At 49.3% G+C, this 26,692-nt stretch overlaps 1 protein-coding gene across 4 annotated transcripts in view; it reads left to right on the top strand.

Moving 5' to 3' along the window:
• RGL1 (ral guanine nucleotide dissociation stimulator like 1) overlaps nucleotides 1-26,692 on the top strand; it is a 218,595-nt gene that overhangs the window by 183,632 nt on the left and 8,271 nt on the right. For all 4 annotated transcript variants that reach the window (XM_037145679.2, XM_037145680.2, XM_037145683.2 and 1 more), the window contains 9 exons: nucleotides 1,027-1,130; nucleotides 4,053-4,137; nucleotides 9,067-9,156; nucleotides 11,484-11,570; nucleotides 12,708-12,740; nucleotides 14,793-14,914; nucleotides 17,348-17,437; nucleotides 22,276-22,462; nucleotides 25,312-25,566. In XM_037145679.2, coding sequence (XP_037001574.2) covers nucleotides 1,027-1,130; nucleotides 4,053-4,137; nucleotides 9,067-9,156; nucleotides 11,484-11,570; nucleotides 12,708-12,740; nucleotides 14,793-14,914; nucleotides 17,348-17,437; nucleotides 22,276-22,462; nucleotides 25,312-25,566 — 1,053 coding nt within the window. The remainder of the gene's footprint in view (nucleotides 1-1,026; nucleotides 1,131-4,052; nucleotides 4,138-9,066; nucleotides 9,157-11,483; nucleotides 11,571-12,707; nucleotides 12,741-14,792; nucleotides 14,915-17,347; nucleotides 17,438-22,275; nucleotides 22,463-25,311; nucleotides 25,567-26,692) is intronic.

Here is a 26,692-nt window from a genome sequence, read left to right on the forward strand (position 1 = left end):
GGGACCTTGGTTCCCCAGCTGTTCTGCACAAAGCCACCCCCTGCTTGCACGGTGCACTTAATGGTAAACAGTGGGTGGATCCCACTCCCACAGGCCTGTGTACGAAGTGTCTCTTTCGACAGAAGGCGCGGCCCACTCTCCCTGTGTTTCCCCCTTCCCCGCCCGCCAGGTAGGCGTGGGGCCCTCTCCCGGACTGCTCCGCTCTCCCTGCCATTCATTCGGCAGAACTTGGACTCCAGGGCAACTGTCTGCGGAGGCCGTCGTCCCCCTGTGGCAGCTTAAGTTGCAGAATCAGGGAGCCTTTCCCCTTACCCACAAAACGACATCCAGAATGCTTCCTGTTCTCCTTCTATTTTGTTTTGAAAACGTTGCCAAAAATGAATTCGATTTTAAAAGCGCAAGTTATTTTGGAAACATTGAAGTACCAAGGTGTTTTTGCATGTTTATGTTTGTGGCACAGGCCAATTTGAAACTAAATGAATGTGTATAAAAATATTGCCTCTGGGCTAAGAACATAAAAGCCAAAGTTCAAGTTGTGGTGAATTTTCATTGCCAAGTTATGTACACCTCTCTGGGTTGGTTATGAGCTTCTCGATACCATCTGACCTCAAAGAGGCTGCTACCCCGTTGACTTTGTGGGGCTTAAGAATACGTTGATCTTTCATGTGTATTTTTAGGGCGTCTGTGCACTTTCAGCAGAAGAAAGTTCGCTTTCTCTAGCACAGCTCTGCACGCTCACCTCCATTCCTGTTTTTACTAGGGGAGCTGGAAACTATAAAACTGTAACAACAACACAAAAAATATATTAAAGGAGAGCAAAACAAGCTCGCAGTGCCAAAATCTATAAAGTGTTTCGGCGAACAGGGTGGGAGTGAGGGGCCACTTTTTGATGTGCGGTATTTATACAGCTGCCTATTTCGTGGTAAGAATTCATAGCAGCTGTGATACCTCTGAAACAGGAAATGACCAGCTCACTGTGTTATTGATATTTAAACGCCTTTTATGTTTTAATCACTCTCCGCACAGGAATGCAGAATCCTGAAGAATTTCTCCTCCTTGCGGGCCATCGTGTCCGCGCTGCAGTCCAATGCCATCTATCGGTTAAAGAAGACCTGGGCCGTGGTCCCAAAGTAAGTTCCCAAGTGTCCGCTCTGCTTTCTTTGGCTGGGGCCATGAGTTGCTGCCTAAATGGTGTGCGTCCTCACCTTCAAAGCGCGTGTTATGTAACGAGGGGGGTGTATTCGAAAGCCTCTGTGCACTCCAGGCAGGGCGCACTTTACGCATGATCACTATTGGATTTGAGGCAGGGCCGCTGCAGAAATCACTGTCGTTCTCAGAGTGTGCCAAATCCTAGGTCATTGGCTTTAGGGACCGTTTTAAGGATGTACTTATCATCTGGATTTTGAGGGATAAGGTTGTGGAGTGATGAAGTTACAGGTATTGGCCGGTGTGTCTGGTTATTTTTCAGCCCCGTCCCGAAGCCCAAAGCCCGAAGCCCCTCCTAGATGTGAGGGATATTGTGTGCAGATCAGACATTAGTTCTTGCTGTTCAATAAGAATCCATTTAGTTAGTTTCTGCTTTGGCATATGAAAAGCGATCTTAGTGATGTTAAAAAGCTTTAGGCGTTCCTTCCTATTGTTTGTCTTCATAATTCTTGGTGCAGGCTTTGGAATAGCTATCGATTTGATGTCCTTATTATTTTAGTACCCCCCCCCCCCCGCATCCTCCATTTCCAGAGCTTCCCTTGTAGACAAGAGAACTTCTCGAAAAGGAGGGAAGGGTGGGTGAGAAAGCAGTACAGACTTAGAGGCTGGGGAACGTGTCCTGGCCACACACTAGGCCAGTTATACTCAGCAGGTCTGCCTCGGTTTGAGCTGATCAAGGGATCAGGCTGTGTCAGGGAAGAATGTGTAAACTGTTTATAGTCTGCGCCGTACGTGGTGTAGTCAGTTTCAGTCAGGACAGAGGCCAGCTGGCTCCCTGGGCAGGCTCGCTCTTGTGGAATTGGGGGGTTCCATTCTGAGAGTAGGTCTGCTACTCAGCTTCATCAATTCACTCTGAGCTGATTAAGCCCAAAGGGATTGGCACAGTCTAGAGTACTCAAGGTTACTGATGAGCTCATATTCCAATCAAATGAAGGTCTACTTGGGAATTGTCAAATTCTTTATTACGCAATTGTTTGGTAGGTTAAGAGGAAAGAACTGAAGTCGTTGATCTTAAGGCCTGGGGTTACCGGGCTATAGGAACCTCCACCACTTGGCCTCCAGAGCTCGTGGTCTGTTTATGACACTGTTATCTATCAGTGGAAAGATTGGCAGACAAGTTTTTCAAAGTCCAATACAGTTTTCTTAACTATCACTCTTCACTTAGGTTCTTCCTCCTCCTCTTAGTCTGAATAATCAAGATGACCCTGTGGGAAAGATCAGCTGATTGGTTGTCCGCTGCACATACCTGTTATGAAAGATGTGGGTCCTATAAAATTACTGGAGAATAGGCCCTGGGGAAATAGGCGGGGAATTGGATGTGTACAGAGTTCTCAGCACCCTCAACTCCAGCTCCTTCCCCTTTTCACTGCTCCCCAACTGTGATATCAAAAACAGAGGGTGATCAGGTGCTAAATGCAGTCTGGCCTGATTACAGCCTTCTCTGGTTGCAGTCAAGGGTGACCCTATCTTTTGGGGGTCGATAAATAGAACAGTATGAAAAGTCACTTAGCCATCCAAAGGGTTCTTCCACAGTGAATCTGAGGTTAAAACACAAGTAAACAAGTTAGTGGACTTGTATCTTAATCTCCTTGGTTACCACATGGCAAAGTCCATTCTCCCAGCTGGCTTTTTACACAGACCTCAAAGGCGCATTCTGTACAACACGGGTGTCTGCTTTGTTTCTTAGTTGTGCGGTTGGTTCATGTTTTAGCAGGGATGCTACCCAAACGTCACAGTTCCTTAGAGAAGACACTTGTTAGCTTTACATGGTTTCCATTGCTAAATTCAAGTGACAGGGTTAAGATATTTTATTTGGCTATCGTTTTTCCCTATAACCTTTTATGCTCATAACATTCAGTGGACAGAGAAGATACCTATTTATTTCTCTTTATTTAGGCTGACATGTAGTCAATTTCTTAATTACTTTTTCCAAGATATGAATAGCTTTCATGGTTTTCTTAATTATGAGAGCAATATAGCGCTCGTTCTGAAACAAATAAGTTCTTAGTAACGGCTTTCTCATGGTAATGAAAGCGCTGCGTGTAGAGGGCTATCGCCCTGTTACTTCTTTGCCTTCAGAATTATCCACTCAGTAACCCTGGAGGCGTGCGTAGCCATGGAGACGTAGTGAACTAGAAAGGAGCAAGGACAGCGTGGGCTTTTTACGGATGCGATTCCACTGACTTTCCCAGCAGTCCCGCAGGGGACTATTGCTATTTCCATTGTACAGAGAAGAAAATTGAACCTCGGGAAAGAGAAGCAACTTGTCCAGAATCATTTGGCAGGTGGCTGCATGGGATTTGAACCCACCTGCTCTGACTCCTGAATCCATCCTGAGTTCACCCTCTACTCTGACTCTGAGAGTAAGAACACTGGCCATTTGATTCAGGAAATTTGGGTTCCACACCTGCACCGCTTAGCAGTTATTAGTGGAAACTCGGGCAGTTCCCTGACCCTGGCATCTTCATCTCTAAAATGAAGGGACTGGCCAGGAAGATTTCTCATATCTCGTAGAGCTGTGTGTGTATGTATTTTTTTAATTTGCTGGACAGAACAAGTCCCAACTGAACAACTTTTAAATCCTCAATTTAACCATCTATTTTTATGGTCATAAAATACAGGGTTAGAAAATATACTCCTCCCTTTGCACAGGTGACCACATTCCCTTAAAAATAAAAAAAGCCGCCCTGCATGAAGAAAGTCATCGGTTTTATCTGCTCGTGTGGCTCACTGACCCTGAGCTCAGGGTGAGTCTCTGGAGCCACAGGCGCCAAGGACACCTGGGCCAGAGGTGCAGCGCTTTCCTGACTCTTCATCTGTTCATCTTTCCTCCATCCCTCTTGCAGAGACCGAATGCTAATGTTTGAAGAGCTTTCGGATATCTTCTCGGACCATAATAACCACTTGACCAGCCGGGAGCTACTGATGAAGGTAAGGCCCTGGGTAGGGGTGTGGCTAGCTCTTGACAGCCCCAGAATGCATTCACCGGAAGAGTGGCCCGTGGAGGCTCCTTGAATTCCTGCCGTACCATGAGAAAGTCTGAAGTGACCAGTAGGCAGGTGTTTTGTTTTCTTACTGCCTGATCTAAGAAGCCGGGCGCTGAGGAAACTCAAAAGTCCAGCTCCTTGGCCTCACAGTTACGCAACCAGATTGTGAAACCCGCGCTGCTGTGTGTCCCTCTTTAATGAGCTGCTCTGCAAATACCGAGCGCTGGCCGTGAGGCGGGTGAGAGGCCCTGGAATATTTCTTCTCAGCAAAACATCTTCTAGGATGACAGAGGCCAAGCCAGCAATTCCACATCCTTTATTTGGACTAGGTTGCACAATCTCAGTCAGCAGTATTTACTGAACGCCAAATGAGTGTTGACTTCTGCACTACGGGAAAGGTATAGTGTGGTTCGTTTTACTGCTCTGGACATTTGTTGCGTGCCTAATATTTGTAAAGCGTCAGATCAGCCTCCAGGAGTAGGCAGATGGCTAAGCTAGATCCTGTTTTCCAGAGTTCACCATCTAGTTGGTGGATAAAGACAGTGAGAATGAGTCAGAGCAATGAAAGGTGCACACAAGAGGTTGTGAGCAGATACTGTCTTCACAACATTTCTGTAAAGGAGATCTTAGTAGCCTCATTTTGCAGATAGCCAAGACTCATGTAAGGAATGTGTCCTCCGTCACACACCTGGTAGGTGGTGGAGCTAGAGTGTGGATACAGCTTAGTGAGACCGCCAAACCCGCACTTCTGTCACTTAGGCATACAAGTGTTTCTTCGGACCTCTTGGGAGGAGGGGACAGGGGAGATCAGGCACAGCTTCGCAGAGAAGGAAAATCAGTAACTCAACAAATATTACTGAGCACTCACTACGTAGTAGGCATTGGAGGAGCCACCAAGTCGAAGGCAGCCTCCGACCTCAAGGAGATTAGACTCATGCGGGAGGGAGAGAAGTGGACACTCATAAAACAGTAGGAGGTGGGCCCCACAGTGGGAAGCCCTGAACTGGACAATTAGAAAATGGGATCCTTGTCCTTCATTTCCTTTTCTGTCAATTGGAGACAATAATAGCATTTAGTCGACTGACCTCAGAGAAGGGTTTTGAAGATGAACTAAGATAAAATAGTTGAAAGCGCTATGCAAATGTAAGCTATCTTTAGCAGTTGGCAAGTCATGTACATATGAAACCAAAGTATGCATAACAAATGAAAATGAATGGAGTGTAAACTGCTTATGTAAACTTAGGGCAGGCACTTGGAATAGGAGTGAAAGTCCAGTGGGGGGGGGGTGACTCAGAAAAGGCATCCCAGGGATCTCCGTTAGATTAGGACTGCCTCTGAGGGCATCTGTTCCCGTCTCCCTGACTGTTCTCCTTCTAAGTCCTCCTCCTCCTTCATGCTTCTGTGCAGACCCTCCTTCTGGAAACCTCCCTGATTACCCTCGGGTCTGATTAGGTTCCTTGCGAGTGCTCCAGAGGAAGCCTGTCATTCCTCTGACCTTGCACTTCCCTGTGCTCCGCTGGAATTGCCTGTGTATTTCAGCTGTCTCTCTAAGGGCCTGTAAGCCTCTTTCAGGCAGGGACTGGGTTTGTCTTCCTCACTGGCACATCCCTAATGCCTGAGGCAGTGCCTGGCATGCAGCAGCTGTGCAGAGACTGTGTCTGACCACATGCCTGGATGGGCCTTACAATTCACGTGACTTTAACAATGTGCCCACTATCAGCCCTTCTCGGAGAAGACGGTGTGAGCAAGGCAGTGTATGCTGAAGTCTGACTTTGGATTGGGCCAAACTGCTTAACAGCACAGTAAACAATGACGGCTGGGACCACATTCCTGCTCCCCGCCTCACGTCCCCTCTGGGTTTGCAGACTTGAGACGGAAACTCATCTGGATGGAGGGAGAGGACTGCGCGGTCTCCCTGTCAGTGACACAGAGTGAGACTAACTGGAGCCACAGGTTCACATCACAGCAGGTCTGAGTCATCCTTGCAGAGGAGATAAATGGAAGACTGCGCAGCTCATTGCTTGGTGACAGTCTGGCTGAAACCTCAGAGACAAAGCCATATCCAGGCATTCAAGTTCCCATAAACCCTTCTTAACGGTCGTAGTTTACCCCGGGGCTCTAAGTTAAATTTCTTCCGTGTGGCCCGGATCCCAAAGAAATGGAAAACTTGGCCAGGGATTCGTGGAGCCTGTGCATTCTCGTGAATGATAGCGGGATGTTTGGGGCGTGCGTATGGACGCGCGGGTCCTTCCGGTCGTCTTTGTTGATCAGTCTTTAACATGAAATATGTAATTCTGGGTGTTAATTCTCAGGACAACTGTAAAAAAACGAAACCAAGGTAATTAGGTTCTCAAAAGAACCACTGCAAAGCTGCCAGCCTCTGTGTCTAACGTACCACTCCCAGAGTTACCTGGTTCGTGGCTGGATATCCGAGTCATTGTCTTTTTTTGGATAACCTTAGTCTTAAATGTCTCTCTTGTACTTCTGTATAGGTGTAGTGAGCCGAGTCTATAATACTGAGGGAACATAATAATTAGCAAGAATCTATTGTTTTCCTTTCGTTGGAAAAATGTTTTTATTTTTCTTAAAGATTATCTTACACCTGTTACCTCCATATGATTTCTGGAACTTAGATTGTTCTAAGGAGGTACATTATAGAATCTACATATTTCAGAACATCAGGGAAGCAGAACCCCACTAAATTTCCTTGGTTCCTGGGACTCCTGGTGAGAATTCTTCCTGGTTGCATTGATTCGGACAACTTCTAGGAAGGCCCAAGAATTTGGCTCTGGTACAGATGTATTATTGTTCGGTGAACCCCCAAACACACTAGGGTCGGAGCAGGAGCAGGAGACTGCGAAGACCTATTCAGATAATTACCATTAGCTTCTGAGCTATAATTCAGCCTGCACACATGGGGAAGGATCCAATGCCTGGGTAGCACCTAGGAGAAGATGCCCCCTGACGCCCAGGAACAGGATGGATGAGGGCAGCCGAACTCTTCTAAAGATGGAAAGAGAAAGTGAGTCTGTGGTGAGACCTCTGCACAAGGGGGAGGGCCAGATGAGCGAGAGGTAGTGGGAAGTTTGTGGAGGGAGGGCTCCGGAATCCATCCAAACACAGGTGACGATTAAGGTCTTGGGACTGGATAGTATTCTCGAAGACATGAGTTTAGCAAAACACAAGAAGATGACTTTGGCAGAAAGAAGAACCGCTAAGAAAGTCTGAGCAGGAGCAGCAAAGAGGCAGGCGGAAAGCACCAGAGTGACGCATTCAGAAAACCTATGAAAAGCTTCGAGAAGTTTCGAGGGATCGGTGTTGAGAGACGTTGCCGAGCAGAGGACTGAGGGCTGGGGAGCGAGAAGCTGAAACTGTTTGGGTTTAGCAGGCAGTGGCCTTTTCAGCTGACACCTCGAACTGCATCGGCTGGCTCTCCAGCCAGCGATGGGCTCTCCGTATCCTGAGATCCTGAAGTCCTGACATCAGCTCGTCTTTAGCTCCTGGTCTCAGGTCTTCGTCCCCCCACCAGGGAGGAAGTTCTCCTAAGTGTTCTTTTAAGGACCCTCCCATCTCTGTTTTTCTATGGTTGTCAGGGACCTTTTAACTTTTCAGAAATCCTCGGTAGGAATTTTAGGTGTATCTGCAATAATTTCTGTGCACAATTCCTCTGCCGACGATCCAGAAAGTGGAAGGGAGCCAGAAAGACCTGCTGGAACAGATGGATGCGCGTCCTGAAGTCAGACTCGATTTCTCACTCCAAGAAAATTTTCAAGAATTTGGGTGGACTCACACCCTCTGAGCACAGGAGATGGCACATTTTAGGCTGCTTCCCTTCATCCCCAGGAAAAACTTTAAGTAGGAGGTTATTAAATGATAATGCTCCCAATGATCGATCGCCGTAGGGAGAATTAAAGTGGGTAGTAAGTCACTGTGGGTTCTGTCCCCAGCGGTGACCTGGACCTGGGATAAGGCTGGCGAGGGACAGAAGATAATGGACACCTCCCTGCAAGAGGTCACATGCTCTGGAGGTAGAATAAACCCAGGGAAACTGACTCAGGGAAAACTGACGTGCAAGTTGCACACTACTGAACTGTGAAATGTGTCTCCCATTCATACGGTTCCTGGAAAATGTGACCTTCACAAGACTGAAACCACAAAGCGGAAAGCACTTCGCACTCAGTCAGCAAACTCAACATCAGCCATCACGTGGGAGGGTTGAGAGGTGGCTGGTGCAACAGACCGGAGGAGGCACAGGAGGGCTGCCTGTCCCCAGGCGCCCGGAGGAAGCCCTGGTCTGTAACCCTCCAGAACCTTGGAGGCGGCAGATTGCGTGGCCCAACTGGGCAAGCAGAGCAGGGCATGTGCAAAGGTCTGCGGGCCCCGTGGCGCTGGGCTTCCTCAGAGAACTTCCTGTACGCGAGTTTCATTTAGCTAAGAAAACCACAGAAATAGCCCCTTTTCGCAGAACGCTGGCACATGCATTATAGAAATCACAAAATGTACAGAGGAACAGCGCTCCATTTCCAGGATGTGTGATGGCTCTGAGCGGAATTTGGGGTGTGCAGAAATTGTCTCCACTTCTAGGGATTGCCTGCCTTCTATGGACAATAGATTTTACAACCAAACCGAGCTCTCATCACAGATTAGGGGGGAACAGGACAATCCAAGGCCACCAGGTTTTGTTACACACAGTCCACTGGCGACAAGCCAGAGTGGACTTGGTGGCTCTGCCCGGAGCCCGCTGCAGGCCTCTTCATTTCTCCTGGTGTCCAGACAGGTGGGCATAGGGGCTGGACCCAGCACGAGATGCCACCGCACTTCTTTCTGGGATCGCCCTTCTCCATCCTCGTCTCTGTGTGTGCTTCTCTTTCAGGAAGGAACCTCAAAATTTGCGAACCTGGACAGCAGTGTCAAAGAGAACCAGAAGCGGACTCAGAGGCGGCTTCAGCTGCAGAAGGATATGGTATGCACAGGCATCGTTCTTCCCTGAGAGCCACGGGGCCGCGTCCTTGGGTGGGTAGCTGGGCTCCCGCTTGGCACGGGCGCTTTCAGTCTGCAGGGCGTCCACGCTTTCCTGCAGGTCCTCTCTTCTCCCCCTGATCTCGCCAGTTCTCAGTAACCCAGGGAGGCCTGTAGGAAAGGTGTTCCTACTCCCAATTGACCCAGCAGGAAGTCAAAACTCACAAACCACAATGTTCTTTGGAGATAATTGTTCTGGAGGTGAGGAACAGTCTGCAGCTAGTAGACGTCTGTCCCTCCTGCTGTCTTCCTCGGTCCACTCCTGCAGTGAGGAGCCGCTGCTCCCTTGGCCTGGAGGCCTCCTGGGCCTCAGTTCCCCCGTGGGAATGCATTACTGTAACCAGTTCTGGACACCGCAACCCAGGGGGCCCAGGACAGGGGTGCCGAAGAAAGAGAGTGTCTGCCTACCGGAGGACTTGGTCTGTGTTCCTGGAGATCTCGTTTGTCCCGACCCCGCAGGCATTTTGCAGCTCCCCTCGCTAACCCCAAGGGCAGACCAAGGCTTTCGGTTTTTCAGTGCCCTGGGCCGTCACACCTCCCTCTTCCAGGCTGAAGGAGAGTTCTTATCATCTTTAGCTTGACCGGAGAAGCCTTCCTAACTTTGAGCCCCAAGTGGGGAAAACCAGAGAGAGGAGACCAGAGGCTGATCAGCTACACATGTTCTCAGAGACGGTTTCCTCTTCCTTTGGAAAGAGGGACCTCAGTCGGGAGTGTTCTTGGACGATAGGCCTCTACTCTGTAACCTAAAGCCTGTAAGAAACTCACAGCATTTTGGGCTCCCTTAGTTGTTCAAAGACAAGTTAAAAATAGCTTTAAAAAAAAGAAGATTATTTTGGTTTAGGATGAGACCTGGCGTGCATGACGGGGAAGGAGTCACTGCAGCTGACAGTGAGCTCTTGAAGGACACAGCCCTCCAAGGGGTGACCTCCTGGAGCAGGTCTGGCTGAGGACACAGCCAGCTGCATCCCGCAGCCCGGCCTTGCCCGGCCGAGACTCTCTTTTCTTTCCAGAATTTCCCTAAGTGCCCCTGGACTTGAGGATAAGGTGACCATGGAAATGCCCTTTCATTTTCTTTTCGACACAGTTAGGGTCTTGGTGGCCCTACGGAGAACAGAGATGATTTCAAAGGAAATCTGATGAAGTCAATATGGTACAGACCTGCAGTTGAAGTATTTCTACTTTGATTTCCAAGGGCCAATTTTTAAAAAATAAGCGTTTTGATTCTGGAACTTAACAAAGAAGTTCCGGGGAGCCTGTGAGTTTCCTTGAGCCCCTCGCCCAGTTTCCCCCAGTGGACGTCTTCCGTGACCATGGCACATCTGTCACTGCGACGACATGACACCGGCGGCCACTGCCGCCCGGAACCCAGGCTTCCTTTGCCTCGCAGCACTCGCCCATCAGTGTCCTCTTTCCTCCCGGGCGCCAGCCCAGCGCCCCACGCCCATTCGGTTGTCACGTCCCCCGGTCTTCTCCGGTGTGGGCCCGTGTCTCCATCTTTCCCTGGTTTTCATGACCTTGACCGTCCTGAGACTGTCCCACAATCAGGTTGCATCTGTGGTGTTCCTGGTCATTAGACCGAAGGAGTGGGTTTGGGGGAAACTGTCCCCGGGTGAGTGACATTCTCACCGCGTTTTGTCCAGGGGGCGAATGCACCCAGTGTCACTCGGGGTGTTAGCCTTCATCACCTGATCAAGGTAGAGTTTGCCAGGCTTTCCACCCCGAAGCCACGATTTCCCCCCCGCCTCTGTTTTTTGAAAGTGAGTCATGAAGTCTAGGCCGAGAGGGCACAGTTACGTCTTGTCCCCATGTGGTCCGCACTCTTCTCCAGTGTGTGGTGGCCGGCACCCTCCCTGATGGCCCCTCCAGACCGCCCCCTGTGTCCCCTCACAATGACAGAGAACTGGTGTCTCAGACCCGAGCTCACACAGTATAAGCCCCTTGTGACCACTAGTGACGGTTGTCTGATTCCCGGCTTTGGGGCTTGGTTTTCAAGACCTTGAAAGTTAGATACTAGTTGATGGAGTTCTTGTGCTATTTGTGTAGGCATTTTCACAATTTTATTCATGGATTAGCTGTAATGGCCCACATTAGGCCTTGAATTGGTCCTTAGTTAATCTCCCAACCTGGCCATTCAAAGATCGCGGCTTCCACGTGCGCATGGGCGAGCCGCTGCCCGTAGTCCACGGCGGGCCCGGTGCTCCGGTGGGGAGGTTTCAGAGTCCTAGGCGTGGCGGTAACAACCTAGAGGGTTTCGCTGTGCTTGCTTCTCAGGGCGTGATGCAGGGCACCGTGCCCTACCTGGGCACCTTCCTGACCGACCTGACCATGCTCGACACGGCTCTTCAGGACCACATCGAGGTGAGTGCCGTGCGGGTGGCAGAAGTGGGCCCTTGGCCTGCGGAGTGGGTGCCCGGGGGAGAGATTCCCTTTTCTGAGTACGAACTGCAGGCTCATCGTGTGTATGAGGTGCTCTGCTGGCTGCTCCCAGGAGCACAGAGGTGAGTCACGCCGGAGTGGCTCACAGCCCCAGGGAAGGCAGGCAGCAGAGCAGCAGTGGCTGCCAGAACACTTGGGGATTCGAACGCAAATGCCGTTCAGAGAGCGGAGGTCATGATTGGTTCCCTGTGAGGGATGAGATGGTAGGACCTTGTGAAGGAGCGGGTTTGAGCAAGACCTTGATGTTGAGTTGGATTTGGGGAGGTGGTAATATACCCTAATATTCCATTCTGTCTGGTGGGGTAAGGAGTCAGTCCAGTTTGTAGGTTTTCAAATATTCCTTTTTTTTTTCATATTTTTTTCTCTGAGGCACCCACTCTTAGGCAAGTGTGCCCTCTCTCAACCGGAAAAGAGGTGAACCCCATCAAACAAGCTACTTCTTAGTAATAGTAATAAAGTATTAAGTGGGAAATAAATTGGGTATTGGGAATGAGATTTAGGGATTGCTCGTGTGTAGTTAAGTTTATCTCACCTCTGTGGTTATCACGTGCTCAGCCTTTGTGATGAGAAGGAGGAGCATAATTGAGTACGTACGTGCCTCCAAATTCACCGCTCATTCGTGCCGCATCTCCTGAGCTCAATGTCTCTTCACGTCCTCGGCCCCAGCGTATCTCAGGAAACGCTCACTGGTGTTAGGAGTTTGTGGGGAGTGGCCAGTGGCTTAGAAGTTAAATTTAGCCCACTGGGAATGGGAGCTGGGGGATGAAGAATTGAAACTCAGCTTTGCAGGACGCAAATGCATTTGGATTCTGAATTGTAACTCCTCAATCATTACTCTTTTGGTTGTTTTCAGACATTTTAAGAGAAGGCTATTTGCCTATTCTGTCCTTTCGTTATTAAAAGAATGTTTTTCTTGAAGCAAACAATGCTTCTCTTCCTCCATAGTAGCTAGCCATAAGTATAGTGTTAATAATTATGACTTGGTTGATTTTAATAAGACCTAGGCCTTGGCTGTGTCTCAAAGTAGTTTGGTTTGTCACTTTTTTTTTTTTCTTTCAGGGTGGGCTGATAAACTTTGAGAAAAGGAGAAGGGTAAGTAGAGATCTTGGGGACATGTTTTTTTTTTTTTGTAGAGGTAGAAAAAATGAATTAGCATTTACCAAACACTTGTCATACACCTCTGAGCTTGCCATGTTCCTATACATTACCCTCCAGGAGCCCTGAGAGGTTGATTTTTTTCATCCCCAGTTCAAAGGTGAGGGGACCGTGACCGAGAGAGATGAAGTCACCCGCGCAGAGTCACCCGGTAGCAGAGCCAGGGTTCCAATCCTGTCCAGCCGCTGCAGAGCTCACGTGGCTTCCCTTATCCCCTTCCCCTGTCCTTCTTCACAATTAGCTTCAACAATAATTCATCCTATTAAGGAGAAGGGGTTTCATGAGAATAAATGACGATGAAGAGTTAACAGACAGTTACCTCTTATGGCTCTGTTTGAGACAGGGAAGGAAGGGGTCTTCATGGTTGTATGTGGATAATTAGTCTTTTTCTTTCCTGTTAGCATAGCAAAGGGTGTTCGACATAAATTTTAATTCTTTTTTTGGACAGTGGAATAGTTCTGCACTGCACTAAAAAAAGATAAAACAGAGAGCTTTGAGAATTCGCTATAGCTACAGTGTTAGCAGGGTGCATTTAAATAGATACTTTAAAGACCCACAGGAAGATGAGTGTGAAAAATACTAACTTCACCCCAGAGTACTCTTCTCATTCTTCAGTCTTTCACTCATCCTTGTATCCCACAAACACTGATCGCGCACCTAACGTGGGTCAGGGTGCTCCGAACGATGGCAGGTTTGGGTGTGGCAGCAGAAACAAAAGCAAACACAACAAAAACAGAGCTCCTTGTCTCCTAAAGCTCCCAGTCCAGGAGGAAGGTGGGCACATGAGTAGGCAATTTTAATGCTACCTGATTAGGGGCTGGTGAGCAGCAGTAGCGGGTACTAGACGGGCGTGAAGGAGGGGTATATATCCCCCCAACCTGTGGGGTCAGAGAAACGTTCAGGAGAAAACGACCCTGGAGTTAAAGCCAGAATTTCAGGAGCTAAGCAGGCTGAGCTCACTAGTGACAAGATCTACTCACCGAGACAGGTGTTACTCTCCTGTCCTTGGCAGAATATACTCACTTCTGTCGCCTGATGATACAGTTACCTTGAGGATACTGAGCCCAAGGACTGAGGTCATTGATAGCATGTCGACACCTTGGGATCCTCCATTCGCTGAGTTACTTCTGTCACGTCCTGTAATGAGAGAACAGATTGTTGTTGCCTCCACACTTACCCACCTTTGTCCTTTAACTTCAGAACGACCCTGGACTGTCATCTCTTTCCTTTCAAGTCTAGCATGTGAAAACTCTCAAGAAAGTTTGAGTGTAAAATCTAAGGCTAAGGCTTATACCCATTGCTTACTCCAAAATAAAAATCTTTATTGATGCATCTAAAGAAGTATAAATAATTTCGGACATAATTACATGCTTGCTTCTCTTGTGAGCTTTAAAAGACTTAGTTAAATGATGTCCTGGAGTAGCAACAACCCAAGGATTCAGGAAATCTAAACATTCAAGTTTACAAGGCCTGGAAATGTTTAGATATTCAGCCATACCATGAGGCATCTGTTGAGGAGAAAGGGTTGGAGAAGACGGACGTGGGGACCTTGGGAAGTTCTGGACTTATTTTTTTTTTTTATCTTTTAGGCTATAGACATAGAAAATTTAAAGACATTTTGGAAGTATTGGATTTAAAAATAACTTTTCTATCCTTAGAATAAAAATGGAAAAGAAAAAAGGAAAGTTGCTAAGACTTTGGACAGTAACTAGTTTGAGTTGCTTTGGTAGCTGGTTTTATTCATATGAGTTGCTTTATTGGGAAGAACGGAGGATTGACAATTAAAAGCATAGAAGTACTTGAAAGATTCCGAGTTGGAATTTTAGGAGTTACTCAGCTACTTTATTTCTAAGGAGGGCAGTGCTCCGGAGCCCTCCTCAATGATGTTCTCTGTTGTTTTTCCAAATGTGGCATTTTTCATATTGAAAAATGGTGTATTGGGTTGGCCTTATTACTCACTCTTTCTTTTTGGTGTTCTGTCTTCTTTAGGAATTTGAAGTGATCGCCCAAATAAAGCTCTTACAATCTGCCTGCAACAGCTACTGTATGGCCCCGGAGCCCAAGTTCATCCAGTGGTTCCAGAGGCAGCAGCTGCTGACAGAGGAGGAGAGGTGGGTGGACACACTGCCCACCAAGGCAGGGCTGCGGTGTCGCAAGGGGAGTACGGCGTCCAGGTCCTCGTGTGGCCATTCACTCACCAGCTGTGGAGTGCGCAGCTGCAGGTTCCAGGCGTTCGGTTTCCAAAGGGTAACGATGTAGCAGGAAGCGCTGAACTGATGGCATCGGAAGATGTGCTTTCAGATTCCTGCTCTACGTTTACTTATTTTTGTAGCCTTAAACAAGTCACTTATTCTTCCTGACCTTTAGGGTGTGCTTCTATGAGATACTTGTTAGTGAGGATTAAATGAAATACTGGAAAAAACATTGTTAAAGTGTTTATCATAGCATCAGCACCTTGACTTCCCCCACCACCACCACCTCTACCACCACCATCATAACCTTGACCTCTCCCTCCATCACCTCCACCTCCATCACCGCCACCACCACTGCCACCACTGCCACCACCATTGTCACCATATTTGTTGCTGTCGTTAATCAGAGAATAAACCAGGCTCATGAAGGATTGAAATAAAATGCTGCGGGACCTTTGGGCAAAAACAATTCATTTGGCCAAGGATGGGTGGAAATAGGGAAGATAGTCATAAAGTGCTAACATTTGGGTGGGGCTGGGCAGCAGAGAGAAGGCTGTTCCAGGAGAATGGGAGCAGAACATTCCAGACAGAGGGAATAACGTGACCTGGCTTGGTGGCCTGGCATGCTTGGCATTTGGAGGACCATTGAGGGCTCTGGTGTGGCTGGAACACAAGAGGCATGTTTCACAGTAGTGGTGGACGAGTGTGGACAGGAATGTCACCTCTAGTGTCTGAGTGTCGGCCCCGCGATGGCGTGTCTTAACCGTGCAGGACTAGAGTCGCAGGCCGCATCCAGCACACTGCACGGAGCAGTCATTTGAAATTCAAATGTCATTATCCATAAATAAAGCTCTATTGGAACCCAGCCCATCCGTTCACATCTATTTATGGGGCTTGCATGCCGTAAAGGCAGAGCCGAGTAGTTGCTACAGAGACCATGCAGCCTGCGAAGCCTAAACTGCTTACTCCCTGGTCCTACATGGAGAGTATTCGCTGGCCCCCCACTGCAGACCAAGGGGTTTCCCTGAACGCTCTACCAGGCACAGCAAAATCGACAGCACGTTAAGTATTTTGTCAGTGACGGAATGGGGTTTAGAGAGTATCGTAACTAATCAGTGAGAGAGTCAGGACTCGCACTCAGGTCTGCTGACTCTGTAGCCCAAGCTCTGAAGGCGGCTGTCTAATGTTGGGCAAACCATGTAACCTGTATAAACCTCAGTTTCCCCATTTGAAAGGTAGGTGATTTCTGAGGTCTTTTTAAATCCCAGAAGAGCTCGGTCCTGTTACATTAAAACAAAACCTCTGCTTCACTCAGAGTCCGCCTCGGTGAAGATGTTTCCTCTGCTATGCAGAAAACAAAGCAGGTATTGCCTGTTTGCGTTTTCTGATCCGATGATCACTTGTGTGAATTAGCTTTCTCTCTGTGTCCACCCTTCTCCCCTATGGAACATACCGCTGGGCCATGGTTTGGATCGAAGTCCAGGCTCAGAGCATCAGCTGTGCAGGTGACTTTTTAATGATTAAAGGAATCTTGGTTAAACATATCCTTTTTTTCTTGCAATTTATAAAAATCCCTACAGCTTAAGTTAATATTTGAATAACTCCCATATCAATGACTTGGTTCTGCCTTCTATTGAACAAATACTTGTACATATCTTTAGGTTCAAAAAAATGTACACATAATTGCAAGTTACCAAGCTAATCACCACACTTACCCTTCCTCACCCGCCCAGAACCAGTGCATCTGCTACCTGGAGTTCAAGCTTTCACAGAAGACTTTTCTCGTCAGATATCAGTTCCTCTTGTGTTTATGGGATTTCTGTCTGCCTGGCTGGGAGATGTCTGAATCTGGGGCACTTTTAATTGAAGAGGTTTTGGCAATTAAAAACCATATTGATGTATCTCTATCAGTAATGTAACTGCCTCTGTTCGCTGAAGATTAGGTAGTTTACAAGTCTCTTCTTTCAAAGAAACTTGCAGAAAAGATAAGTATGTGCACGCACATACAAAGCAGCAGGAGGGAGACAGTGAAGAGATGACTGTTCCCCTGACTTGGCAGTGGGATGAGCGTGATCAGGAAAGAGATCGGCATCGGCCTTCGATGTTGCCACAGAACACAGATCCACGTGTTGGAGGCTGGTACGGGGGTGCGGGGCAGAGGCTCATAATGCAAATCTGTAAGATCTGGCCATTAAGTCAGAACCTTCTGACATGGGTGATAGAACAACAGTATATGTCTTTACTTTGGATAATCAGAACCTGCCTCTAAAATAAAACCAGCAAATCATGTGAGTGTAAATCTGCGCTTCAGTTGTTCAGCTCTGACCTCCGGCGCCCCCTTCTCTTCCCCAGCTACGCCCTGTCCTGTGAGATCGAAGCGGTGCCTGATGCCAGCGCCACCTCGCCCAAGCCTCGGAAGAGCATGGTCAAGAGGCTCAGCCTGTGAGTGTCTCTCAGGGGCCCCGGGCGCCTCGAGGGGGTCCTGGCAGAGTTGGGGACAGGAAGTGTGTTCAACCCAGTCCCCCTGAGCCAGGGGAAAAGTGAAGAACAATTCACTCACTTGTTAAAGAGCTCCTCTCTTTGTCGTTCACAGTGGGGGTCCATTCATTCTTCCCCACTGTGGGGTCCGCTGTGAACCACCATGCCTCCCGCCTCGGGCAGTCTAGCAGCTCCCTTCCTAGCTTCCTGCCTAGCTCCCTCCCAGCAGTACGTTCTCCACCAGAGTGCGGTGGCCTTGTAAAATGCGCCCCAGGTTGTATGACTTCCTTGCTGAAAAGCTCCAGTGGCTTTGTTTTCAGATAGCACCCGGACTCCTTATCCTCGTTTACTGGGCCCTGCACCAGCTTGCCCAGCCTTCCTGACCACGGTCCCCTCACCCATCACCCCACCTTGCTCACCCGTCTCTCTGCCACCCCACAACCCAGCAGGCTCTCTTGGGGCCTTTGCTGTAGCTTTTCCTTTGGCCTGGCGTGCCCTTTCGCCATGGTCAACATAGGCAAAATGTCACCTCGTGAGACTGCACCCCTCTAACTCAGCTGTCCACCCCAGTCACTGCCAATCACCTGGCTCTCTCTTCCATAGATGTCAGCCACCTGAAAGGGGAGCCTTGTTCCCCGTGTTCATGGCGGTCTGCTCAGCTCAGTGCCCTCCTCTTATACCTCTTCGTATACCTGTCTCCTCTGAGTAAATCCACGGTCCCCGCAGTGACCCTCAGGAGGCTGCAGGGTCCGCAGCGCCTCCGCAGCCCTGACCTCCTGTCCCGAACTGTCTCTCCTCTGTCCTGCTCGCGCTACTCCTCATTCTCCCGCTGCCGAGACCTCCCTCTCCTCTGAGGATATAAACCTGTGTCGCGTCTTTTCAGTGACACACCAGCTTTGGCCAGGGCAAAGCACGGACAGTGACTGGCATATCGGCCAGTTTTTTCACGGCAGAGAGGGCTTAGGAGCCACGCTTGGCTGGCACGTGCCGGCCCGTCCAGTTACTTGCTGTGTGAGTTTCTCTTCTGTGGTTGGTGAAACGAGGGTAACAGTGACCCCTCTGTAGGCTGCTGCCAGGACCAGCGGGATCGTAATGCCCCAAATAGCACCTCGTTCTCCATGGAGAGCTACCGATATTGTTTATGGAACAACTTGGTTACTACTTTTTGAATCTGGTTTTTCTTTTGGGGTAGGGTCAGGATTCTGAGTGTTTTTATACATTTCTGATATTTTTCTGCACTGTCTCTCCACCTACCTCAGTGGGTCACTCTAAGGCAGGGATGGTATATGAACTTGGACATGGCCATGTCCCCAGTGGAGCGCACAAAGGCCCTTTCAGGGCGTGGACGGCGTGCTCTCAGAAGCTGCTCAGGCTCCTTCCTACCTGATGTCTACCGGGTGACTGGGGCATTTGAGGGTTAGGGTGGAGCATGTGATTTTATAGGAAGCAGTTTTAAGGTAATCCTGATGTCTTGCCCAACCTCTCTCTGCTTCGATGTCCACCTGGGCCCTCCTGAATGCTAGCTTTATGGGCTTTTGGACTCACCTTTATGGAATTTTCCCATAGGATCTTGCTGTCTTTTCATTGCTGCAGTTGTGGGGGGAACAAGCTTTGTTCCGCGAAAGCCCAAAGGCCTGACCACGCCTGGGCGGCCGGTCAGGTCGACGCTGCACTGGGAGCCGGGCTCCCTGACCACGGCCTGCAGGGACGCGGGGCCTCTTGGCATCACGCAACACAGGCAGATCCTGTTCCACGTGCTCCCACCTTTGCCCCTTGCTTTTCTTCCCTGTGCTCAGGGGGTTGCCACTGCACACCATTCATCCATAACTGCCCCAGCCGAGAATCCGCACATACACCGCGTGGATGCTCTCACCTGCCGGTGTCCCAGGAGGTCCAGGAGAGGCAGGACCGCCAGGGCTCCGAGCCCTGCGCAGAGTGCGGTGGACCCCTGACACGCCCCTGACACACCCCTGACATGCCCTGACACGCCCCTGACACTAGTGGAACCTTGTCAAGATGCTCAAGTTTAATCCTTGGTATCTATGGTTGAGTTTGAACATGTATTTTGAATAAAAGAGGTCAAAAGTCCCCATCTTATTTTTTGTATTATACATATAAGGATATTTTTGTATATTTTCAAAAGATTTTATGACCTTAGCATTTTTACAGATATGAAATGTGGTTTCTTGCTCTCCCTACATTTAATGATGCATTTACTCAAAGAGGCTGGAGAGTATTTGGGGCCCTGGGGGGAGGGGGGCCTTGTTCGAAGGTTGGAGACGCCTAGTATTGAATTAGAATTAACCTTTACAGAGCAGAACGACCTCACTAAATCGCATAGCTGGAGAAACCTTTGGTCTTTGAACAGTGTCATTCTAAGCCACAGACTCAGACAACTGGCCGTGGACCCGCACTGGAAGGACCTTGCTGTGCCCCATGGAGACGGGCCACAGCAGGGTCGTTCTTCTTCCATGGACTGTGGTCAGAGTGCAGCCCTCCCTGCCCAGCCCCAGTCGTACTTGGACGTCCCAGGAAGGGGGTGACCTGGAAAAGGAGGCAGGAGGGGTGGGGAGGAGGCAGAAAAAGCATGCTCCAGGTCTTGGAATTTGAGCTTACGATTCCTAAAATACCAAATAAAAATCAAGGTCATCCTTAGTGTTTCTGTTAGTGTTTTACACAGTCAGTGCTTGTTCGGGGACATGCCATTCCTTCCTGCTTCTTATTCCTCCCCTCCTTTCACTACTTCTTTCCAGGTTGTCTGTTCACAGGGAACCCTGTCGGCTTTTGTCTGGGGCAATATTCCGCCCTCCCTCTTGGAATTATGTCAGATGGGTATAGAATTCGAGAATGGCTGGTTTTTTTTTTTTACTTGGCACTGTGATGACATCGTTCCATGTTTTCTGACTTCTGTGGTTGCTTTTAAGATGTCTGATAACTGTTTAATTACTGTCCCTTTGTATTATTGCCCCACCCAATTGCTTTTAAGAATTTCTTCTCTCTTTTATGTGTTATTATGCAGTGTAAGTGGGGGTTCAGTCTTACTTACCTCATTTTAGATGTGGTTTCTGGATCTGGGGATTCACACGGTTTGGTAGTTCTGGAACCTTCGCAACTACTGTCTGTTTGGATTCGGTCCCTCTTCCGTTCTCTGAACCGGCTCCTGCCAGACTCTCCCTGCACATGCGGGCATTTCTCACTCTGTTCTCTGTGTCTGTTAACCTGTGCGATTTTCCGTGTCTCGTATTTGGATGCTTATTTCTGAGGACTTTCTTCAGATCTATCATCTCACGCACATTTTCCTCTTCAACACTTACTTAACCCTTGCACTGAGTCTTTAATTTAAATCACTACGTTTTTTACTCTAGAAGTGAAAAAATTTTCAAGTTACATTTGCCAGAGTATCTTGCTTTTAAAACCTGTTTGCAATTTCTTTTCTTATATCTTTAATATTTTTTAAATATACTTATAGAGTGGTCCATTATAGACACTCAGATATTTGTCAGATGAATGAATAAAGTATTAGGGGTTTTTTTTTTTTTGACAGTTCTTGTATCTGAAGTTCTCAGGAGTCTAAACCTGCTGTGTGTTATGCGTGTTGACTCTCTCTTTGGGTAGGATTATTTTCTGGTGTGTATTTTACAATTTTGTATTGTGAGCTCATTTTTATCAGGGAATTCTCTGTAGCCTGAGTTGAAGGTTTATTTTTGCAGAAAGGATTTTTAAAAAAAAAACTAGTTTACTCAGAAGTATCGCTGGCCTGGAGTTCCTCGACCGTGTGGGTGGCAGATCTGAGTGAGGTGCTGGCTGAGTGCACACATGATTTCCAGAGAGACACTTTCTTCCCCCAGGCTCACCAAGGACAGAGAAGCTGCCCTACTGTCTCCTGTGCCAACAGGAAGCTGCTTTTCTAGCCCATCTTTTTACTGAGGGTACAGCCCTTTGAGGGTCCTGGCTCCGAATACGTAAGGGGTCTCAGTTCAGCTCCCTTCCTCGTGCAGAAGCAGCCCTCATCTCGGGCCAGTGTGTGTGTCAAAATCCATGTCTCCAGTTTGCCAAGATTGGCACCTCCCACTCCGCATCCAGACCCGCTGCAGAATTGGCCCACGTGCTTCTGGTTTTCAGCTTTCCTTTCCTTTCTGGCCCGTGGGGGTTTTCCTGACTATCTTGCCCAAGTTTAAAAAGATGTTTTAATGTTTCTCATCCAGTTGTTGATTGCGAGGAGACTGCGGTTACTGCAGTTCACCAGATTGTGGGGAGCAGGGCCTGCCTCCCTCCTCGCTTTCTCGTCCAGCTCAGGGCCAGTCGTCCGCAGCCTCATGGCGTTCATTCCATGACGAGTCCATTTTCTGATCCTGCCCGAGTGGCCCACAGACTGCTAAAAAATGGAGAACCTTGACCTAGAAAGACTTCAGATCAATACAGCCCTTTATTCTGCTAAGCACCCTGGGTGTTCTTTGAGGTTGGAAATGATCTATTGGGACAAGATGTTTACTGTGATCTGTTAGAAACTTTGTGGCAAATGTTCTCCTAAACTAACAATGACAGGGCACGCAGGATTGAGAAAACATCAAGGACTTAATTAACACAAAAATGCCGGGCCCGGCAGAAGTAAGGCCTGCCAGAGTGTGGTTGGTCGGGTAATAATAGGGGTGTGATAATTCGTAGTTTTAATTTGAACATGTCACTTAAAATGTCATATGGGGTGCGTGAGTGTGGTATTGTGTTACACAATGACATGCTTATGATTTTGTCATAAACAAGGGGCGTTATCTGTGCCTGACCCGGCCTTGTGCTCTCTGCAGGCTGTTTCTGGGGTCGGACATTATCACCAGTAGCACTCCCACCAAGGAGCAGCCCAAGTCCACCGCCAGCGGGAGCTCTGGCGAAAGCATGGACTCCGTCAGCGTGTCATCCTGCGAGTCCAACCACTCGGAGGCCGAGGAGAGCTCCATCACGCCCATGGACACGCCCGATGAGCCTCAGAAAAAGGTACTCGGTCCCTCCCCTAATTCCTAACTCAGACACGGGGACAGGAGGTGTCAGGAGCGGTTCTGCCTGGGGACTCGTTCCTCAGAGATTCAGGTCTGAAAGCAAGGGGCATGTGGGTCCATTTGCTGCTCCAGCTTCTGCAGGGTCGCTTCGCACCCACATGCAGAGGCGGGGGCGGGGGGTGGGGTGTAGCCTGTAACATGAGCCACACTTTGTCCAGGAGATGTAGCATTTTCTTCAAAGGAGCAGAAAAGTTAAGAGCGGAGACGTGTGTGCTTCCGGCGTCTCAGCTCGTCTCTGTCAGGCTTTCACCGCAACCGTGCCGTGCAGCAGGCTGGTTCCTTCCGGTCGGGCTGGGCCTGCCCTGTCTGCCTTCTATTCTTACTGGGGGTGAGGGCTCCCCAGGTGAACAGAGGGCGGTTCCAGCCCTATGAGCACACAGGAAGCCTTCACCTGGGTCGTTACCTCCAGTATTTTATCGGCCAAAGCAAACCATGTGGCCAAATCCCCACAAATAAAGGTGGCTGACTAGAGGAGGCAGGGAACTGTACCCCCCTGGCCGTGGGAGGAACTGGGGAGTCAAAGGGCAAGGGCACGGACGCAGAGGGGAAAGGAGTTGGTGACAGTGACACAAGCTACCACGCCCCCCAAAAGGACAGTGATGAGAAGTAATGAAAGAATGCCCACGGAGAGTCTCCATTTTCCACACTGCAGAGGTCAGTGAAAAGGAGGCAGAAGACCCCGCCTAGTCTTCCATGCATGTCTGCTTCGGTTGTTAGTCACCGAGCTAGGATCAAAGACATCAACTTGGACGTGACTAAAATTTGCACCATTTGGGGAGGTTTTGGCCACCAAACGTGCTGTGTGCGTGACTTCTGGCCCTTTGGTTGTGCTCAGGTCAGAGAGGCAGTGTGTTGGTGACAATCCCTTTGTGTTGTTTATGTCCATTTTGCAAGGGGTCTGCGCTGTGCCACGTCCTGTTACAACCACAGCAGCAATCGAGGGGGGGGGTGGTCCTCAGGGGGCCTCGTCGCACAGCAGCCAGGGCAGGAAGGCCACCTGCCCCGGGCCCTCAGACTGACAGGAGCCAGGCCGCTCCCGCTGCATCTCTCACCTTTCTGTTTTGAAACCCAGGGAACATTTTCCTAATTTAGGGAAAACCTCAGCAAACGCCTACAGCCATTTTCTCAGAGGTTTCCCTAAGCCAGGAGTGTGGTCATTCTCCGTGACCTTGACCTGCAGCACTGAATCTGTCAAAATGTGAATCGAACTACTTGACGTAATTGGGACATGGAGCCCCTGGTGGTGGGTGCCCATCACGGTGCGCTGGCAGGCAGGGCGACCGTCGTGGTGACCGTCAGCCGGTCGGCTGCCAGCCACCCACTATCAGCCAGTCAGCCCCGGCGCCCAGACACTAGTGGGTGCCCTTGGGAACGTGAGGGGGAAATGTAACTGAACCCTGTATGGCAGGGCCCCAGCTATTGACCCCGGCGCCTCAGAGCTGGTGCATCAGCTGGCTGGGCTCCAGGTAGACTAGTCACGCAGTAGAATTCACTGAGTGGCTGAGCCGCAGGAAGACGTTCGTAGGAAATACAGTGGAGTAGACTCCATTGTCCATGGAAGCCAGGCGCTCAGAAAGCTACATTTCTGTGCTCCATTTCCATGGAAAAGGGAGCTGGTGCGAAGAAAATGAATGTTACTTATTTTTTAAACGACTTGCAGATTATTTGATAGGATTAAGTGGTATATTTGGCTTAACTCTGGAGAAATTATTTGTCATTTTCTGCAACACCAGCTGATGCTCAGAACAATTCAGTGTTATGACTTTGGAACGCCACTGACTGAGGGGAGCGTCCTGCGTCTTTGATTATCGGTGTTGCTCGTAGAAAACGACGTCGTTGATCAGAAAGCACATTGGTGCAGCACCTCAGTCTTTAATTGTCCTTGGTGTGATGAACAACCGGAAAACGCGTACTTGGTTCCAGAAGCAGATGTGGAAAGTGGTAGGGCCACTCGCAGGCTGTGTTCCCTTGGGCGAGACTCTGTTCCCTTACTTCCCTCATCTTTGCGATGAGGGCTCTGTGTTCGGTTCTCAAGCCAGATGAGAGCTCATCACACCCCCAGAGTGGTAACTATCACCGAGGCAATGGGATGCAGTGTCCCTTCAAGTTCATTCACTACGTTACCGGCAGCTGCCAGCCAGGCCCTTGCTCTGTGCGCCTGGCCACAGGACCCAGGGAACTGGGGACACGTCCAAGTGGCACTGCCGACTGTCTTCTTTCTGGCCTGGGACCCTCAGCAGTGGACAGGGAGTGGGCCCCCGGCCTCCCGGGGCTTTTTCAGGACCAATATTTCACTTGGGGCTGTCTATTGTGGCCTGCCTTAGAATGTTCTAAAAATACCAACATTTCTCGCCTGTTACAAAGTCTGATTGGGAAGTGGGGTCAGGATAGAAGTGCCGCCTGTGGGATCTCAGGCACCATTCCCACCCAGGGCAAGCAGGATGGGATAAACTTTGGTAAGGCTTCCTTTGGGAACCCATGTTGTCTCTAGTTTCTGGTATCTGCTGCCATCTGCTGGTTCACTTGCCTCAGAGCAGCTAATAACAGGACCTGAGAGATCCCCGTCCCTCACACAGATGCAGGGTGATTGGGTCAAGTACTGAGTCTCTGGTTGGCATCTGCCCTGGGGGTGCCTACCGGAGAGACGAGATGCTTCTGAGTGGTGGGCTGCTTGGAGGAAGTCACTGAAATGAGTCAGTCTCGGCAGCTCTGCCTTGAGAATTGGGACGCACGCTGTCGGCCAGGTTCTAACAGTCCCTGCCCCTCTGGTTTGTGCTCCTCCTGCAGCTCTCCGAGTCGTCCTCATCCTGCTCCTCTATCCATTCCATGGACACCAGCTCCTCAGGGGTGTCGTCCTTCGCCAACCCCCTGTCCTCCCCTCCGCCCTGCAACAACAACCCCAAGGTCCACAAGCGCTCCGTCTCCGTGACTTCCATCACCTCGACAGCGCCGCCCCCTGTGTACAACCAGCAGCTCGAGGACTCCTGCATAATCCGCATCAGCGTGGAGGACAACAACGGCAACATGTACAAGAGCATCATGGTGAGGCGCTCAGACGGACTGGGGCGCACCCCTGCCGGCCCGTGCACACGCACTCACACCAAAGAGCAGGTGCCGGCCCAGGCGTCTCCAGGTGTCCCTGGGCACGTACCAGTGATGCACAAGTGTAAATGCCTGCTCACCAGCAGTGCATATAGGACACACTCTTTCCTCTCAAACTGTGCTAACGTTTACCCTCCAGGTCAGTGTTACCCTCTTCAAAACTGTCCGTTTGGGCGGCCGTACCACGGGTTCCAGGGGGGGTGCCCCTGCTGCACCCCAGCTTGGGGGTCCTCCCTGTGGAGATCCCCGTCTGGGTTAGTAAACAAGTGGCCACGCAGTCTTAGCAGTGTCGCTGGCGGCGAATTTTTTTTTAAGTCATTTGGAATCCAACTCAGTATATTGGATAATCAGGCTGGAAATACAGTTTGAGTCCACAAAGAACTACTGTATTTTGCCGTGTATAATGCACAGTTTTTTGCCCAAGTTTTTGAGGGAAAAATAAGGATGCATATTATATAGGAGTAGTACTAATTCGATATTTATATAAGTGTTTTTAATTCTTTTATTTATGCTTATATGTTAACAGTAACTCTAGAAAGCAATAATGATGTCCATATGCAAAACTGTACCCTGGAATATGATCATTGGTTTTGCTTCTAATTATAAATCAAAAATTGAGTTAAAACAAAAGATTCTTTTTCTTGAAAGTTTGGGCCAAAAATGTGGGTGCGCATTATACACGAGAGCACGTTATACGTGGCAAAATATGGTATGTTGACAAACAAATGAGACTGGACTTTTTGAGCTTCTCGTAAAAACTGCGTCTTGGGGCACAGCCCCAGAAGGTTTGGACAAGGGCAGTCTTTTGGAGGACAGAGCCTGTCTAGTGTGCACACCCTGTGAGGTCTGGTGTGTTTACCACAGGGAGAGACTCTCTAGCTTACAGGGCACATCACATACTGAACAGCACGTTCTGCCTGGCGGTGCAGTCCCACAGTGACCCGTGGCTCATCTCCGTCACTTGCCTTCTTCCACTCAGAGTGCTTCCCAGCTCAGCTCGGGATACGACACAGTGACATGGAGGCGGCTATCTTTTAACTTTCTAAAGAAAAGCTTTACTAAAGCA

This window comes from Artibeus jamaicensis, unplaced genomic scaffold, assembly GCF_021234435.1.
Source record: "Artibeus jamaicensis isolate MK-2021 breed Jamaican fruit bat unplaced genomic scaffold, CSHL_Jam_final contig_327, whole genome shotgun sequence".
NCBI classification, from domain to species: domain Eukaryota; kingdom Metazoa; phylum Chordata; class Mammalia; order Chiroptera; family Phyllostomidae; genus Artibeus; species Artibeus jamaicensis.